The following is an 18,666-nucleotide window of genomic DNA, read 5'->3' on the forward strand; positions in this document are numbered from 1 at the left end:
TAAAGAAACTCTGAATAATGGTCATTATGAAGAAAAAAAATGTGAGTTAGAGAAATAAACTAAAGAAAACATTTCCTCATTGCTTATGGGTCCCAGACATGCTTGCACTTTCCATACACCAGTTCCGTTCTTCACAATTGAATATGCATCCCTTCTATTCCTTCTACAGTGAAAAAGGAGGTGGATGAGACAGACGCCAGGATGACCCAATTCAAGAAAAAGGCGAAGGAGCTGCGAATCTTGGACGGCAAGACGGCACAGAATTTGTGTAAGTTGCTCCTGTATACAAGTCTTGTCCATCTGAGAACCCGTTCTCCCTATGTACCAGGAACGGTATAATCGAATTGTGAAAACTGGTCATCAAAACATAATTTGAGGCTATTAGCTACTAGAATTTGGGCTCAATTGGGCAAAGTGCGTTTTACAAATACATGTTACATTCAGAGTACCTGTGTCATATAACTCAGCACATAGGGCTATTGCGCTTTTGGACGGTCAATACCTACTAGCATGTTTGCATTCAGCCCCCTATGGGGCACAGTGTGTTTTATAAACACATATTACATTAAGAGTACATGTGTCATGCAACTCCTATAGCACATTGGGCTATTGCGCTTTAGGACTGTCAACCAATTTACATGCTTATGATGACAAATGTTCTTAGTGTCATGATTACACACATTTGCATACCCTACACACATTTCTAATGCATTTAACACATATATTGTTTTACCTGAGCCATGGGTAAGTGTTTTCTTGGCAATAGGCTGGGGGTCATCGCTGCTACAAATGGATTAAGTCCCAGTCCCCTCTGATACCATTTGTAAAATCAACGCATAATAGGACCAAGAGACAAAGCTGGGCGTTTATGTTGTCATCATCCCTAGCAGCAGGTGTGGACCATATGCTGCGAGCAACGCCATCACCGTATCTCTCTCCACCTCTGACCTGTGAACATTTAGACTTCTTCCTGTATCACATGATAAATACCAGCTATTTTTTTCTATTGTTTGACCAAACAGAGAACACAGGTATAAATACACAGGGGATAATGGGGAAGATAGGTGACACCTGGAGGGGATTGGAGACACTCACAAGGTGAAACAGATCAGGTTGTGACATAAGGATATTCCGTTTGGATTCCAGGCTATATGAGATGAAAGGCTATAGGCTGGCTTTTCCCAAACTTGCTTATCAGCTCTTGCCAGATATCGGTTATCGATAGGTGGCTTATACCCTCCCCAGGGGAACCCTCTGTCACTTTGACAGCTCCCAGTCCCCCCCATTTTCCATCTTTGTGAATCCTCCATCCCTGCCTTCACAAAGTGTGCGGATGAATTCATTATCCATGGAGAGGGGTGGCCATGACAAGTTTCTCTGAGATTGATGAGGGGAGCATGAGAATGCAATTTTTTATGGCATTTATCCTAGATATCCCCTACCTTAGATATACAATACCTCTGATAACACCTCATGCAATATGCATGCTTTAAATGCTAAAATATCAGGTCACCTAAACTCCACTTCTTCCCTTGTCTATCCCTGTTTGTTGTTTTTACCAGATCTGAAACAGAATACATCAACACAAGATGAATATATTTATGGGGGGAGATACTTTAAATCTACAGGGTAGGCACAGGCCTAACGGTCTGAAAGTGATGTTTCCGAGCCCATCTCCATGAGTTCAGCCCCAGAGTCAATCAAAGCACTGCATGTAGCTGTTGGGGGGTGGGGACACAAGTGGGGGCTAAACTTGTATGTCAAAACCGGGAGAGATGAAATCCCAGAAATAGCAACTTATCCCCAACCCCCCTCTCATTTCCTCCTACTCTCTCTGACTTATAGCAGTTGTGTTGATAATGAGGAACAGTATTAAGTATTGATTCATATTGTCACTGCTCCATTATGTGATGAACATATCAATTATTTCATCAGGAAGCAATAAAGCGGGTTTTGGAGTTGGGTTTGGGGCCGAGAACCTCACTTGTATGGGTGTAAGGGGTGTGTGTGCCTGCCTGTTTCTGGGTGCATGTGTGTGTGTGTGTGTGTGTGTGTGTGTGTGTGTGTGTGTGTGTGTGTGTGTGTGTGTGTGTGTGTGTGTGTGTGTGTGTGTGTGTGTGTGTGTGTGTGTGTGTGTGTGTGTGTGTGTGTGTGTGTGAGAGTGTGTGTGAGAGTGTATTTGCATGTGTGTGAGTGTGTATGTGGGAGTGTGTATGTGGCAGGTGTGGACCATATGGAGATCACACTCACACCTCTGACCTGTGAACATTTAGACTTCTTCCTGTATCACATGATAAATACCAGCTATTTTTCTATTGTTTGACCAGTGTGTGAGTGGGAGGGTGACGACGACAACTAGTTCCTGCCATGTTTGATTATCACCACAGCAGATGGGTCTCATATTTGGCAGGAAGCGATGACGACAAGGGTAGGGGGATCTCACCTCCGGTATGGCACAGTGACGACTTGGGGGAACATGTGCCATTACACAGCTCCTCCATTCGCCTCCAGTCATCCACAGTCACTACCCTTCAACCTCTAATGCCCCTTCAATATGAGAGAGAGAGAGAGAGAGAGAGAGAGAGAGAGAGAGAGAGAGAGAGAGAGAGAGAGAGAGAGAGAGAGAGAGAGAGAGAGAGAGAGAGAGAGAGAGAGAGAGAGAGAGAGAGAGAGAGAGAGAGAGAGAGAGAGAGAATTCAAATTGACACAAACACAGAACAACGCCAAATTCATGAGAAGTTGAATAGATTAGAAAAAGCTTTAAAGGTCAAAATTGTCCGAATTACTGACCAGGAGCTCTATAAGAAACTTCAGGCTCTCAAATTTTAAAAAGCTTGTAGGGGGTAAAACATATTGCATAATTAAATCAAAAATGTGTACTGGCAATACGTGCAGCATTAAAATTGGCAAGAAAATAACATCATTCTTTAACCAGGGGCAGGGCCTTCATCGGGGTTGTAATCTGAGCCCTGCACTCTTCAATATTTGCATCAACAAATTGGCCACTATTCTAGAAAAATCCTCAGCCCCTGGTGTTAGTCTCCACAATTCAGAAGTTAAATGCCTACTCTTCGCAGATGACCTATGCCTGCTGTCACTCACAGCACATGGCCTACAGCAGAGCGTGGACCTGCTAGAGCAGTACTGACAGACCTGGGCCCTGGCAGTAAACCCCAAAAATACTAAAATAATGATTTTCCAGAGAAGATCCAGATCTCAGGGAATTAGCCCAAAGTTCTCAATTGGTACAGAATATATAACGTAGTGCACACACTACAGTTGTGTGTGTTTTCTTATGCATATCTGTGTATGTTTTGGCTTGTGTGTACTAAGATTAATGCAGAGTGTTGTTGTTGAACGCTGTCGAACATCGAAACTGAAACCTGAACCTGCCAAAACTGAAACCTGCTATCCTGCCAGATTCAGTATAGGGGGAGAGATACAAAACCCCAGCTAGCCTAGCTGGCTTGGCGGTCTCAAATGAAGGCCGCTCTTGAACGTTCTCAACGTTGCAGGAGCTGCGTTTACTTTGCTTTGTACCGGGACAATGTGGACCTTGCTTGCTTGCAGTGGACTACAGCTACTGTTAGCTACTTTTAGCAAGGACGTGGCAAACCTACATAAGCTACTGGGGAACCCACGCCCCAGTAGCCGGACACCACTCTGGTCTTGTGGGAGTTTTGCCACCGTGTCGGCTCTCCACAGCCATACTGGCCGGTGCTAGGCAGGGTTCCATCCTCGAAAGGGTCTTCCCCTTCCATGGAGAATGGAGCTGATCTCGACCCAACCAACCAGCCATGGAGGTATGTCACTCGCGGTGGAAGTCGAAGAAGGAGTCCTCTGGCAACGGGGATCTCCATGGAGATGTTGATCCTGGAAATGACAGAGACCAGAAACATCTTTGCCGCCCTGGATCCAGAGGTTCCGGCGCCTTCGTCCATGGTGGCTTCCCAATCAAGAACGGATCCGGAGGTACCTGCATCTTCATCCTCGGCTCTGTTTCCCTCTCCGGTGACTTCTACCTTGGGTTCAGATCCTTGGAGCTCCCAGCCTCACCAGACCATAAGGCTGCCTGAGAGACCGGCCAATTTAACATCACCAGCTTTCATCATAGGCAGCTCTATGGTGAGAAACATCTCGGTCCCCAAGGCAAAAACCATGTGCTACCCAGGAACATGAGGACATGACATACCAAGGCTGCTTCCAACTGTTCTACCACAGATGCCTGGAGCTGACACTGTCATAGTCTATGTGGGGTCAAACTACATCAGGAGGGCTAGCTCGGAACATCTGAAAATTTATTTTAAAGAACTGATATTGGTATTAAACTATCATTTTGATGTCCAGGACCATTGTTGGGCCGCGGGTGTGAAAGATTCAGCAGACTGCTGGCATTACACATCTGGCTAAAATACTACTATAGCTCTGCTGGAGTCACTTTTATTGATAACCTTGACACCTTCTGGAAACAGAAGATACTCTACAGAAATGACTGAGTCCATCCAAATCATCTTGGCTCCTGGACTCTGTCCACACATTTCAAGGCTGCGTTCAAACAATGACTGGTAAATGATCCAAGACCAGCTCAGTTAATCCCTACCATTGTGACAATGAGTCATCATAATGCTGCATCAAATGTAAACGATCTTAGGGGCATTGGCAAACACAATGTAAGTAATTTAATTTATGTACTCCTAATTGCTCCGAATACATATGTTTATGCTACAGCTATTGTAATCAGTAATCATGAGCCTATAAACCAGAGGTACACTGTTAGCACTGAGGTAGTGTGCAATAGTAGGAAGACCACTTTATGCAGCTCACCCTGCACCATCAGCTCCAATGTAAATAACATGAGTAAGTCTACCTCTGATAAGTCTCCCAATCCGAGATTGTAACGGTATTTGTTTCATGGAAACATGGCTCACTCGGGATACGTCATCAGAGTCGGTAGAGCCACCGGCTTCTTCACGCATCCCGCCGACAGAAACAAACATCTCACTGGTAAAAAATAGGGCGGGGTGTATGCCTTATGCTTAGCGGGACATTGTGTGATCATAACAATATACAGGAACTCAAGTCCTTTTGTTCACCTGACCTAGAATTCCTTATAATCAAATGCCGACCACATTATCTACCAAGATAATTCTCTTCGATTATAATCACAGTCATTCAGTCATTTACCTTTGAAGAACTTTGGATGTTTTCAATGAGGAGACTCTCAGTTAGATAGCAAATGTTCAGTTTTTCCTGAAAGATTATTTGTTTAGGAGAAATCGCTCCTTTTGTTCATCACGTTTAGCTACGAAAAAAACCTGTATCCAGGAGTGTAAATCTATTCGCAAGCTCATTAGCATAACACAACGTTAACTATTCATGAAAATCGCAAATGAAATGAAATAAATCTGCTAGCTCTCAAGCTTAACCTTTTGTTAACAACACTGTCATCTCAGATTTTCAAAATATGCTTCTCAACCATAGCAAAACAAGCATTTGTGTAACAGTATTGATAGCTAGCGTAGCATTTAGCGTTAGCATTCAGCAGGCAACATTTTCACAAAAACAAGAAAAGCATTCAAATAAAATAATTTACCTTTGAAGGACTTCGGATGTTTTCAATGAGGAGACTCTCAGTTAGATAGCAAATGTTCAGTTTGTCCAAAAATATTATTTTTATAGGAGAAATCGCTCCGTTTGGTACATCACGTTTGGCTACCAAAAAAAACAGAAAATTCAGTCATCAAAACGCCAAACTTTTTTCCAAATTAACTCCATAATATCGACTGAAACATGGCAAACGTTGTTTAGAATCAATCCTCGAGGTGTATTTCACATATCTCTTCGATGATATATCGTTCGTGGAAGTGTGCTTTCTCCTCTGAATCCCATGGGAAAATGCCTGCAGCTGAAAAGATTACGCACCAATTTAGACAAAGGACACCGGGCGGACACCTGGTAAATGTAGTCTCTTATGGCCAATCTTCCAATGATATGCCTACAAATACGTCACAATGCTGCAGACACCTTGGGGAAATGACAGAAAGGGCAGGCTCATTCCTGGTGCATTCACAGCCATATAAGGAGACAATGGAAAACAGAGCCTCAAAAATTCTGCTCATTTCCTGTTTGAAGTTTCATCTTGGTTTCGCCTGTAGCATCAGTTCTGTGGTACTCACAGATAATATCTTTGCAGTTTTGGAAACGTCAGAGTGTTTTCATTCGAAAGCTGTCAATTATATGCATAGTCGAGCATCTTTTTGTGACAAAATATTGCGCTTAAAACGGGCACATTTTTTTTTCCAATAATGAAATAGCACCCCCATAGGTCCAAGAGGTTAAGAAATAATGTGACTATATTAAATATAAATAAACTAATGATAGTAAAAAGCTTTCGGGCACCGTAAATAAAAATTTTGGGAAAAAAAGCCAACTCTGCTCCATTCATTGAATCAGATCAAACGCTGACACTACACATCAAAGTATATCGTACCAAATTATGAAAGACAATAATTGTACTTTTGAATTCCATAAAGTCAGTGTGGAAGAGGTGAAAATGTTATTGCTGTCTATCAATACTGACAAGCCACCGGTGACTGACAATCTAGTTTTAAAATTACTGAGGACAATAGCAGACAATATTGCCACTCCTATTTGCCACATCTTCAATTTAAGCCTATTAGAGAGTGTGTGCCCTCAGGTCTGGAGGGAAGCTGAAGTCATTCCGCTACACAAGAATAGTAAAGCCCCTTTTACTCTCTCAAATAGCCAATTAATGTACCGTTACCAGGCATTTAAAAAAAAATGTGTTTGACGAGATACAAAGCTATTTTACAGTAAACAAATTGACAACATAATTTCAGCATGCTCTATAGGGAAGGACACTCAACAAGCACATCACTTACACAAATGACTGATGATTTTCTGAGAGCTGTCTTGTTAGACTTCAGTGCAGCTTTTGCCATTATTGATCATAGTCTGCTGCTGGAAAAATGTGTGTTAGGGCTTTACACCCCCTGCTATAATGTGGATAAAGAGTTACTAACAGAACACAGAGGGTGTTCTTTAATGGAAGCCTATCAAATATAATCCAGTTTGAATCTGGCATTCCCCAGGATAGCTGTTTAGGCCCCTTACTTTTTAAATTTTTACTAACAATATGCCACTGACTTCAAGTAAAGCCAGAGTTTCTATGTATGCAGATGACTCAACACTATAGACGTGATCTACTACAGCGACTGAAATGATGTAACACTCAACAAAGAGCTGCAGTTAGTTTCAGAGTGGGTGTCAAAGAATAAGTTAGCCCTAAATATTTCTTCAACAAAAATGATTTGTATTTGGAACAAAACACTCACTAAACCCTAACCCTCAACCAAATCTTGTAATAAATAATATGGAAATTGAGCAAGTTGAGATGACTAAACTGCTTGGAGTAACACTAGATTGTAAACTGTCATGGTCAAAACATATTGTTGCAGTAGTAGCTGAGATGGGGAGAAGTCTGTCTATAATAAAGTGATGCTCTGCCTTCTTAACATCACTATCAACAAGGCATGTCTTACAGGCTCTAGTTTTGTCGCACCTTGACTACTGTTCAGTCATGTGGTCAGGTGGCACAAAAAAGGACCTAGGAAAATTGCAATTGGCTCAGAACAGGGCAGCACAGCAAACCCTTGGATATACACATAGAGATAATATTAATAATGTGCATGTCAATCTCCTGGCTGAAAGTGGAGGAGATATTGACTTCATCACTACTTTTAGTTAGGATAGGTATTGACATGTTGAATGCACCGAGCTGTCCGTCTAAACTACTGGCACAAAGCTCGGACACCCATGCATACCCCACAAGACATGCCACAAGAGGTCTCTTCCCAGTCCCCAAGTCCAGAACAGACTATGGGAGGCACACAGTAGTACATTGAGCCGTGACTACGTGTAACTCTATTTCAGATCAAGTAACTGATGCAAGCAGTACAAATAGATGTACAAAACAGATTTTAAAAAACACATTATGGTACAGTGGGGACTGTGAAGCAACACAAACATTGGCACAGACACATGCATGCATACACATATACACACACAGACAATAACATACACATACATATGTGGTAGTGGTGGAGCATGGGCCTGAGGGCACACTGCTGTGAAATCTGTGAAGGTATTGTAATGTTTTAAAATTGTATAAACTGCCTTCATTTTGCTGGACCCATGGAAGCTAAGGATACTAATGAGGATCCATAATAAATACAAATACAAATGTGCTTGTCTGCCTAAGTGTATGTGAGAGAGGGTTACAGTATGTACTTCTTATTGGCTATGTGACAATGGAACCATGATGATTTTCGAGTGGCTTATTGCATACTTACACACTCACACGCCCACTCATCCCCTCAGGAATATGGCTCTGTTCTATGTACTCAACTAACAGCGGTGGTGGTTTTCCCTCTCTTAGCTAGCTGGACACTGACTGGACATTGATGTTGCGAATGGAAGTTGTGAAATGATGACTGGGATGAGGAATTATTCTCAAGCCCACTAAGTCCTGTGAGCAGTCCCTGACTGCTACATCCCCCTCCAGGTTTCTCAATATCCTCCGAGTCCAAATATAATGATCTCCTCTGTCCTCAATGACTGCTTAAGCAAGATTTGTGCTGTGAAACAATACTATTTATGTCTAACTGTAACCTGGGGACTGGGTGTGGAGCAGTGGGAGGCAGTCCAGCTGTAACAATAGACATGAGTGGGGGTTCTTACTCTGTCACCCCATCTGTGCTGATATCTCCCAAGTGGCACCCTATTGTCTATAAAGTGCACTTCCTTTGACCAGGGTGAAAATGACTCAAAAGTAGTGTGCTAATGAGAATAGGGAGAATAGGGTGCCATTTTGGAAGCATACATGAAGTGAGATGAGAAAAGCACTGGATGGGAATCGGGTCAGGCATGCTATGCTGGAAATGGAGTCAGCCTTCACCCCATACAATACATAGTGATCTGGCAGCATAACATACACACATGGAACTACTGACTTCTGCTTTGCTTTTTTCTTCAGCGGTTGTCCACAGGGAACTGTTTATTTAGCCTGTGCTTTAACATTGTACACTTTGACAAAGGAGGATAATGATCAGGTTAAATTATTGTATTAATGGATGTCGTGTTTGTACAGTAACATCATATTTGTTGTGGTTCTTCAAATGTTCTTCATATTCCCTCCCTCCACTCATCATCAACATCTGATCTCTTTGTCAACCTTTATATAATGTCTTCATTGTTTTTCAGAGCCATTTAAAGTTTTTGGGATTGTTGATTCATATAGTAGGAATCCAACGGTGAGACTGGAGTTAGACTGGAGCTAAATTACTGTGTGCATCTGTCATGGCGAGACTTGTTGAAAGGCAAGTCAAAAAGCTCACTCATAGCAAGAGTGTAAATTATGCTAATGATGCAACAGATGAGTTGAAACTTTATCTTCCACCAATTAAAATGTAACAGCAAATGTGTTTAATACTCTCATGCAAGTTGTTAAACTTCCCAAAGTTGACAATTCAAAACATACTTTGAGAACTTTTTCTCATGAACACAAGGCGAGACAGAGAGCTGGTTTCAAGCACAGGGTGCAGCAGTTGTTTATTGAAGAGGACCACAAGAGGAGGCACGCAACTGGGTCCAGAGGCAGGCAGAAGGTAATACATATGGGGACCAAAAAGGGCAGGGAGAAGACTTGTAATGTAATCCGGGAGATCAGGCAATAGGTAGTTAACAGGGAACAGGCAAAAGGCATCATTAGTGAGGCAGGCAACAACTATCATACACGGGAGGAGTAACTCGCGGGAAACCCAGCGCTCTGAAAGACGTGTGTTACAAAACCTCACATTGATTGGGTGCAAAGAACTGAACTAAATAGTGTGTGATAATGACATACAGGTGTGTGAACAGGTGATTATAATTCAGCTGATTGGTATCTGGAGAGTGAGCTGCATTCAGGGGACCTAGGTGTTTGAGAGTTTGAGCTGGAAAGTGAGCTGCGTTCAAGGGATCGACAGTTGAAGTTGGAAGTTTACATACACCGTAGCCAAATTCCTGACATTTAATCCTAGTAAAAAGTCCCTGTTTTAGGTCAGTTAGGATCACCACTTTATTTGAAGAATGTGAAATGTGAGAATAATATTAGATGAGCGATTTATTTCAGATTTATTTCTTTCATCACATTCCCAGTGTGTCAGAAGTTTACATTCACTAAATTAAAATTTGGCAGCATTGCCTTAAATTGATTAACTTGGGTCAAACGTTTCGATTAGCCTTCCACAAGCTTCCCACAATAAGTCGGGTGAATTTTAGCCCATTCCTTCAGACAGAGTTGGTGTAACTGAGTCAGGTTTGTAGGCCTCCTTGCTCTCACACACTTTTTCAGTTCTGCCCCATTGAGGTAAGGGCTTTGTGATGGCAACTCCAATACCTTGTCTTTAAGCCATTTTTCCACAACTTTGGAAGTATGCTTGGGGTCATTGTCCATTTGGAAGACCCATTTGGACCAAGCTTTAACTTCCTGACTGATGTCTTGAGATGTTGCTTCAATATATCCACATTATTTCCCCCCTCATGATGCCATCTACAGTTTTGAGAATGACACAAATATTAATTTTCACAAGTCTGCTGCCTCAGTTTGTGTGATGGTAATATGCATATACTCCAGAATGTATGAAGAGTGATCAGATGAATTGAAGTTAATTGCACAGTCCCTCTTTGCCACACAAATGAGCTGAATCTGATTGTTTGGGGCATCCGGAAAAAGCTTGTCCGGAGTAGACAAGGTGAGCACTACCATCAGTCATGTGTCATGCCAATAGTAAAGCATCCTGAGACCATTCATGTGTGGGGTTGCTTATCAGCGAAAGGAGTGTGCTCACACACAATTTTGCCTAAGAACACAGCCATGAATAAAGAATGGTACCAACACATTCTCCGAGAGCAACTTCTCCCAACCATCAAATGAACAGTTTGGTGACGAACAATGCCTTTTCCCACATGATGGAGCACCTTGCCATAAGGCAAAAGTGACTCAGGGAACAAAACATCAATATTTTGGGTGCATGGCCAGGAAACACCACATACCTTAATTCCATTGAGAACTTTTGGTCAATCCTCAAAAGGCGGGTGGACAAACAAAACCCCACAAATTCTGACAAACTCCAAGCATGTATTATGCAAGAATGGGGTGCCATCAGTCAGGATGTGGCTCAGAAGTTAATTGACAGCATGCCAGGGCAGATTGCAGAGGTCTTGAAAAAGAAGGGTCAACACTGCACATATTGACTCTTTGTATCAACTTCATGTAATTGTCAATAAAAGCCTTTGACACTTATTAACATTTTGTGATTATACTTCAGTATTCCATAGTAACATATGACAAAAATATCTAAAGAAACTGAAGCAACAAACTTTGTGGAAATTAATATTTGTGTCATTCTCAAAACTTTTGCAGACGACTGTATTTTGTGAAGCACCCTCACAACATGATGCTGCCACCCCCGTGCTTCACGGTTGGGATGTTTTCGGCTTGCAAGCCTCCCCATTTTTCCTCCAAACATGACAATGGTCATTATGGCCAAACAGTTATATTTTTGTTTCATCAGACCAGAGTACATTTCTCCACAAAGTACAATCTTTGTCCCCATGTGCAGTTGCAAACCGTAGTCTGGTTTCTTTATGCCGGTTTTGGAGCTGAGCGGCCTTTCAGGTTATATCGATACAGAACTAGTTTTACTGTGGATATAGATACTTTTGTACCTGTTTCCTCCAGCATCTTCACAAGGTCCTTTGCTGTTGTTCTGGGATTGATTTGCACTTTTCGCACCAACGTATGTTTGTCTCTAGGAGACAGAACGCGTCTCCTATCTGAGCTGTATGACGGCAGCGTGGTCCCATGGTGTTTATGCTTGCGTACAATTGTTTGTACAGATGAACGTGGTACCTTCAGGCGTTTGGAAATTGCTCCCAAGGATAAACCAGACTTGTGGAGGTTTTCAATTTATTTTCTGAGGTCTTGGTTGATTTATTTAGATTTTCCCATGATGTCAAGCAAAGAGGCACGGAGTTCAAATCAAATCAAATTGTATTTGTCACATACACATGGTTAGCAGATGTTAGTGCGAGTGTAGCGAAATGCTTGTGCTTCTAGTTCCGACAATGCAGTAATAACCAACAAGTAATCTAGCTAACAATTCCAAAACCACTATCTTATAGACACAAGTGTAAGGGGATAAAGAATATGTACATAAAGATATACGAATGAGTGATGGTACAGAGCGGCATAGGCAAGATACAGTAGATGGTATTGAGTGCAATATGCAATATGAGATGAGTATGTAAACAAAGTGGCATAGTTAAAGTGGCTAGTGATACATGTATTCCATAAGGATGCAGTAGATGATATAGAGTACAGTATATACTCTATATCATCTACTAGCATTGTTTAAAGTGGCTAGTGATATATTTTACATCATTTCCCATTATTAAAGTGGCTGGAGTTGAGTCAGTGTGTTGGCAGCAGCCACTCAATGTTAGTGGTGGCTGTTTAACAGTCTGATGGCCTTGACATAGAAGCTGTTTTTCAGTCTCTCAGTCCCAGCTTTGATGCACCTGTACTGACCTCGCCTTCTGGATGATAGCGGGGTGACCAGGCAGTGGCTCGGGTGGTTGCTGTCCTTGATGATCTTTATGACCTTCCTGTGACATCGGGTGGTGTAGGTGTCCTGGAGGGCAGGTAGTTTGCCCCCGGTGATGCGTTGTGCAGACCTCACTACCCTCTGGAGAGCCTTACGGTTGTGGGCGGAGCAGTTGCCGTACCAGGCGGTGATACAACCCGACAGGATGCTCTCGATTGTGCATCTGTAGAAGTATGTGAGTGCTTTTGGTGACAAGCCAAATTTCTTCAGCCTCCTGAGGTTGAAGAGGCGCTGCTGCGCCTTCTTCACGATGCTGTCTGTGTGGGTGGACCAATTCAGTTTGTCTGTGATATGTACGCCGAGGAAGTTAAAACTTACTACCATCTCCACTACTGTTCCATCGATGTGGATAGGGGGGTGTTCCCTCTGCTGTTTCCTGAATTCCACAATCATCTCCTTAGTTTTGTTCACGTTGAGTGTGAGGTTATTTTCCTGACACCACACTCCAAGGGCCCTCACCTCCTCCCTGTAGGCCATCTCGTCGTTGGTAATCAAGCCTACCACTGTTGTGTCATCCGCAAACTTGACGATTGAGTTGGACGCGTGCGTGGCCACGCAGTCGTGGGTGAACAGAGAGTACAGGAGAGGGCTCACAACGCACCCTTGTGGGGCCCCAGTGTTGAGGATCAGCGGGGTAGAGATGTTGTTGCCTACCCTCACCACCTGGGGTCGGCCCGTCAGGAAGTCCAGTACCCAGTTGCACAGGGCGGGGTCGAGACCCAGGGTCTCGAGCTTGATGACGAGCTTGAAGGGCACTATGGTGTTAAATGCCGAGCTGTAGTCGAGCTGTACCGAGCTGTACCTCTTGTGTCTGAGCCGTTGAATTGAGATTCTACTTTGTCTCTATACTGACGCTTAGCTTGTTTGATTGCTTTGCGGAGGGAATAGTTACACTGTTTGTATTTGGTCATGTTTCCAGTCACCTTGCCCTGATTAAAAGCAGTGGTTCGCGCTTCCAGTTTCACGCGAATGCTGCCATCAATCCACGGTTTCTGGTTTGGGAATGTTTTAATCGTTGCTATGGGAGTTTGAAGGTAGGCCTTGAAATACATCCACAGGTACACCTCCAATTGACTCAAATGATGTCAATTAGCCTATCAGAAGCTTCTAAAGCAATGACATAATTTTCTGGAGTTTTCCAAGCTGTTTAAAGGCACAGTGAACGTAGTGTATGTAAACGTCTAACCCACTGGAATGGTGATACAATGAATTATAAGTGAAATAATCTGTCTGTAAAAAATTGTTGGAAAAATGACTCGTGTCATGCACAAAGTAGATATCCTAACCGACTTGCCAAAACTATAGTTTGTTTACAAGAAATTTGTGGAGTGGTTGAAAAACGAGTTTTAATGACTCCAACCTAAGTGTATGTAAACTTCCGACTTCAACTGTGCCTATTTGAGGGTGTGAGCTGGAAGCAGATGTTACACCTTTGACTCATTATCCGGCCTCTTGAGTTATGGAATTTATTGTGCGTTGCTCCTCATGCCACAAAACACCCTACTTTTTTTTATTAGCAGCAGATATTAAGTGTTTTGTGTTCATTGTTAGCTTTATTCATAGTAGGTGTTTAATTCATAATATGTGTTTCATTTTCACTCATCACACAATCTTACTGCCAGAACATTCCCTTTGGATATGTATCTTTGGAAACATGTCTGTTCTGTTTTAGCTTCATTTTTGGGCTGACATTTACTTGGGAGGATAATATGAGAGATCTTAAGTTAAGTTATTATATTTGTTTTCAAATAATTATGGATTAGAGTAGACTTGCAAATGTATAATAACTCCCCAAATTCCCAGGTTTTCCAGGAATCCTGGTTCTGAAAATCCTAGGAATTTGCTAACGTAACCAGAATTCTGCAACCCAAGAGAAGAGGTATGCTACCTGTATACCAGATGTGAACGTACAGAGGGAGTGGACTGCCATAGAGTGGGCCTGCTGTAGCAGTGCTGTGAAGACACTCATTACCAGACCTCCGCTGGTGACTCCCACCCATACCAGCCTACCAGCCAAAATGTCCAAATTCCCCTTGAGAGCATCCTCCAGGCCCACCTGGAGCCTGGGGTGTCCGCTGAGAATGCCTGCTTAGAAATAATCATTGTCTTCGCATCCATCTAACTCTCAGAACTCTCGTTCTCACTGGAAACCTAGCTAAGATGTAGCCGGGCCGATGCTCCTGACCACACCAGACCCACTTGGCATTGCTTACCTGAGATTCTGTCCTTATGTTGAATGTTGAATCTGTGGTTTAACCAAAGGTTAGGAGATTGACACATCAAGTCATCATCTGGTAATTGGTGCACAAATGTTTGTTTTCACTAACAATCCGGTCAAAGAGCTGAAAGTGTATTACTTTTCTAAGAGACAAGTTTGCTCTGGGCTTGTTTTTTTCTGAGGGGCCAATGTGTGGTGAAAGCACTCTTTTGACCCTGCCGGTCTAATACAAAAAAAATAAGAGGAAAATGACTTGTCTTCCCTTTCTATATCACAACAGCAATTTTTCTGGGCTCATTCCGGCTGCCTTATGAAGAGATCCGGGACATTGTGCTGGAGGTGGACGAGGAGAGGCTGAGCGAATCACTGATCCAGGTCAGTCCAACCCACCGTCTGACCCTCTTGGGTGTGCGCATGTGCGTGCGTGCGTATGCATGTGGATGTGTGTGAACTGCGGGCACATGTGTGTTTGTGTGTGCGTCTGTACGTATGTGTGTGTGCTCGGCAATTGTAGTCCTTCAAGATGCACCTTTGTGTTTTAATGTGTGATAGGTAGCCTGGTGACCCCATCACATTTTTTTGGAACAAGTCAGCATCACCCCATTCTTCCACACCATAGGGACCTCCTATTCATCCACTCATAATAGATGGTTTGGGACAGGGCTTGGCAAAACTCCCTCCAACTCCACCCTCCTTTCCCCTGCCCTTTCTCTTATGCCATGATTGATGATCTAGCTAGAGGTACCCTATTTACACATTGCTTCTGTATTCCTTGTCAGGGAGAACGGAATAATTATGAATGGGGCGGCTCGTTTGAGGTAGAGCTGCGTTGGCTTGGCACAAGAGGTGCAATCTGCATTGACATCGCCCGCCCTATCCTTTTATTACTTCTCTCCTGCAGCCCCATTTCCTTTTTTGTGTTTCTGTCTAATGTTAAGTAGTAGGCGTATAGAAAGGGGGGGATGGGAAGTGAATTAAAAAGGAGCACATTTCCATGTAAGCTTGGCAGTGTCTGTGTCTCTGTGAGCTAGACCACTAGGGGGTATCATTCCTATTGTTCCTGTGCAGTGAACTGTGCGTTCTCTCAGTCTTGACTGGAACGCAACCAGTACGTAGGCCTTTCTCACTTAGAAAAAGAGATAAATTACCCTGTAGATATGTATTTTATTTGTCCTTTGTCCTTATGGTTTAGTAGTAAACATACACAGCACCACAGAAGGTCTCTTCTTTGCTCTGAGGCTCTTCAAAGACAGTAGGAAAGTGTGGCGGCGTTGAAATATTGTCACGTATACCCCCTCTCCGGCCTCTAGGTCATCAGGCTGCTTATTATCCCGCACACCTGTCACCATCGTCTCGCGCACCTGCGCCTCCTGACACTCACCTGGTCGCCATCGCCTCCTTGATTATCTTCCCTATATGTGTCGCTCCCCTTGGTTCTTTCCACAGGTGTTATTGACTCTGTTTTCATGTCGGTGCATTGTTTGTGTTTCATGTTCGTTGTTTCTTGTATTTATTAAAACACTCACTCCCTGAACTTGCTTCCCGACTCTCAGCGCACTCGTTACAAATAGTTTTATTTAGATGTTCTCACTCTGACCGTCAGCCGCCCCTTGCAATACTGTTATTTTGAGCTCTGATAACCTTTAATTGGCTCGCAATCTGGCAGAGCACAGGGCCTGCGTTAAAGCACAACGGCTCAAACCCCACCGCCGCTTTGCAGAGGCGTAGGGAAGCTAACGTGATGACCTTTTTCCACATTCAGCCTTTCCGTCGAGGGGAGATTCATCTGTCAACAGAACCCCGGCCATATCCCATCCTATCCCATTGTCGTTCCCGATCCCTGTTCCACATACAGATATATGGCTGGGTCAAACAGCCACTCTGTACTGTTCCCTCACTTGAACACTCAACGACTCACCAAGGCCTAAGTACAAACGTGGGAAACAGTAATATCCCTTTTATGTGTTGTCGTTGGGCAGACTTGTGGAATGGAGAGGTGACTTGGAATCTAAGAAGTTGGTAAGCCGTGAGAGGAGAGGTGCCGGGGGAGGTATGGATGCAGGTTGATTCAGAGTGGGAAGAGCGAGCTTACCGCTCGGACGACAAAGCCCTGAGTGTGGTCTCCTTCTCCACTCAACTCTCCGCCGCACACATTGGCCATTTACACACACATGGCTGCACACAAACACACCACCATGATGCACCTTTAGAGCCAGTGTAGGATGATGATGTGGATGATGCTATGAGGTTGCTATAAGAGGAAAGGGAACGTGATGGTGAGATCCTAATGAGCCCTCTCATATAGATGGGAGAAAAGGTTTAAGAGATGTGTTAGGTACAGAGTGGTTTTCTGTGGAGGGGGATTTCTCTCTGCCTCTCGCTTCCAGCAAAGGTCAAAGGGTAGAGTGAGAAGAGTTCAGTCCAGCCCTCCTTCACACTGCAGTCAAGGAGATGTCGGCCCCCAGGAGAGGAGAGCTAGGGAGGGGCGTGAGCAGCCTCGCTGTCACCCCCTCCGCCAAATTGACCGCAATGTGAAAAATCTAGAAAATTGTGTACGCAAAGCAAGGGCCTCGGTAGTCCACTCATGCCCACGGTGAAACCGATACTATCCCTGCTCAATATGAACCAGGGATCCCACGGCACCATTCCCAGGAGGCAGAGTATTTATTGAAAATTCACTTCAGTTCAAAAGGGCACCTCTGCTACAGCTCTTTCAAAGAAGAATGTGGGAAGTGAATGAAGGGGAAAAAAATATGGATGAATAGATAGACAGATAGATAGGGAGGGAGGGAGAGAAAGTAGGGCTCTTAATGTATATAATACCGTATTCAATCTCATCATCTTCCCGGCCCCATGTCGACACGCCGGGAGCGGCAGGTAGCCTAGTGGTTAGAGCATTGGAATAGTAACCGAAAGGTTGCAAGATAGAATCTCCATGCTGACAAGGTAAAAATCTGTCCCTGAACAAGGCAGTTAACCCACTGTTCCTAGGCCGTCATTGAAAATAACAATTTGTTCTTAACTGACTTGCCTAGTTAAATAAAGGTAAAATATAAAAAAATAAAGGTTTAATGCAATGATTTGTCTGTGAAACGTCTGTGAAACGTCGTGGCATGCCGGCCTTGACATGTCCATCCATGTGAAGTGACACCCTGTCCGAGGGGAATACATATTGGAGTTGATTGGCTCTCCATACGCTACATTAGAAGCCATCAGCGCCCCACCCTATGATGTACAGATCCCCGAACTCCGGCAGACACCACCAAACAGTCACCACCATCCATCCAGCACATACATCCATAGGATTCTCTCTCTTCCAATGTACTATAAGCTTTACCTACATCCTCGCTCAGTACAAATTCCCTTCCACCCACACATCTCCAGTCTTTCTGTAAGATGCCATGCACTGAACAATGGCCCTTTCCATTCAGGTGCTTCTTTATGAGCTCCATCTGATCATAGCTTTATTCACGTTTGCAGAGAGGTCCGTTTTGGATGTTAGCTCCATTTCTTCATCGCCACATACCCAGAAGATGTCAGATGGCCTCTGCGTGTCAGTATAAAAGACCCGCTGTAACAATTAGATGAAAAGGTTGCAAAAACAGTATTTTTTTTTTTTTATTTACGAATGTTCGCCCATTAAAACGTCTGAGTGTTTCACGGCAAAACCGGGGCAAAGGTCTTCTTGAAAAGGCCGCCGGGCTGACAAAGCCACTCGGA

The 18,666-nt window shown here is 43.5% G+C and overlaps 1 protein-coding gene across 1 annotated transcript in view; it reads left to right on the forward strand.

The window, feature by feature from the left end:
- The window catches only part of LOC124011136 (protein diaphanous homolog 2-like), a 610,415-nt gene that overhangs the window by 322,730 nt on the left and 269,019 nt on the right, over nucleotides 1–18,666 (forward strand). Inside the window, 2 exon segments of the mRNA XM_046324198.1 lie at nucleotides 170–268; nucleotides 15,227–15,321. Coding sequence (XP_046180154.1) covers nucleotides 170–268; nucleotides 15,227–15,321 — 194 coding nt within the window.

The sequence above is a fragment of the Oncorhynchus gorbuscha genome, linkage group LG23 (assembly GCF_021184085.1).
Source record: "Oncorhynchus gorbuscha isolate QuinsamMale2020 ecotype Even-year linkage group LG23, OgorEven_v1.0, whole genome shotgun sequence".
In the NCBI taxonomy this organism is placed as follows: Eukaryota; Metazoa; Chordata; class Actinopteri; order Salmoniformes; family Salmonidae; genus Oncorhynchus; species Oncorhynchus gorbuscha.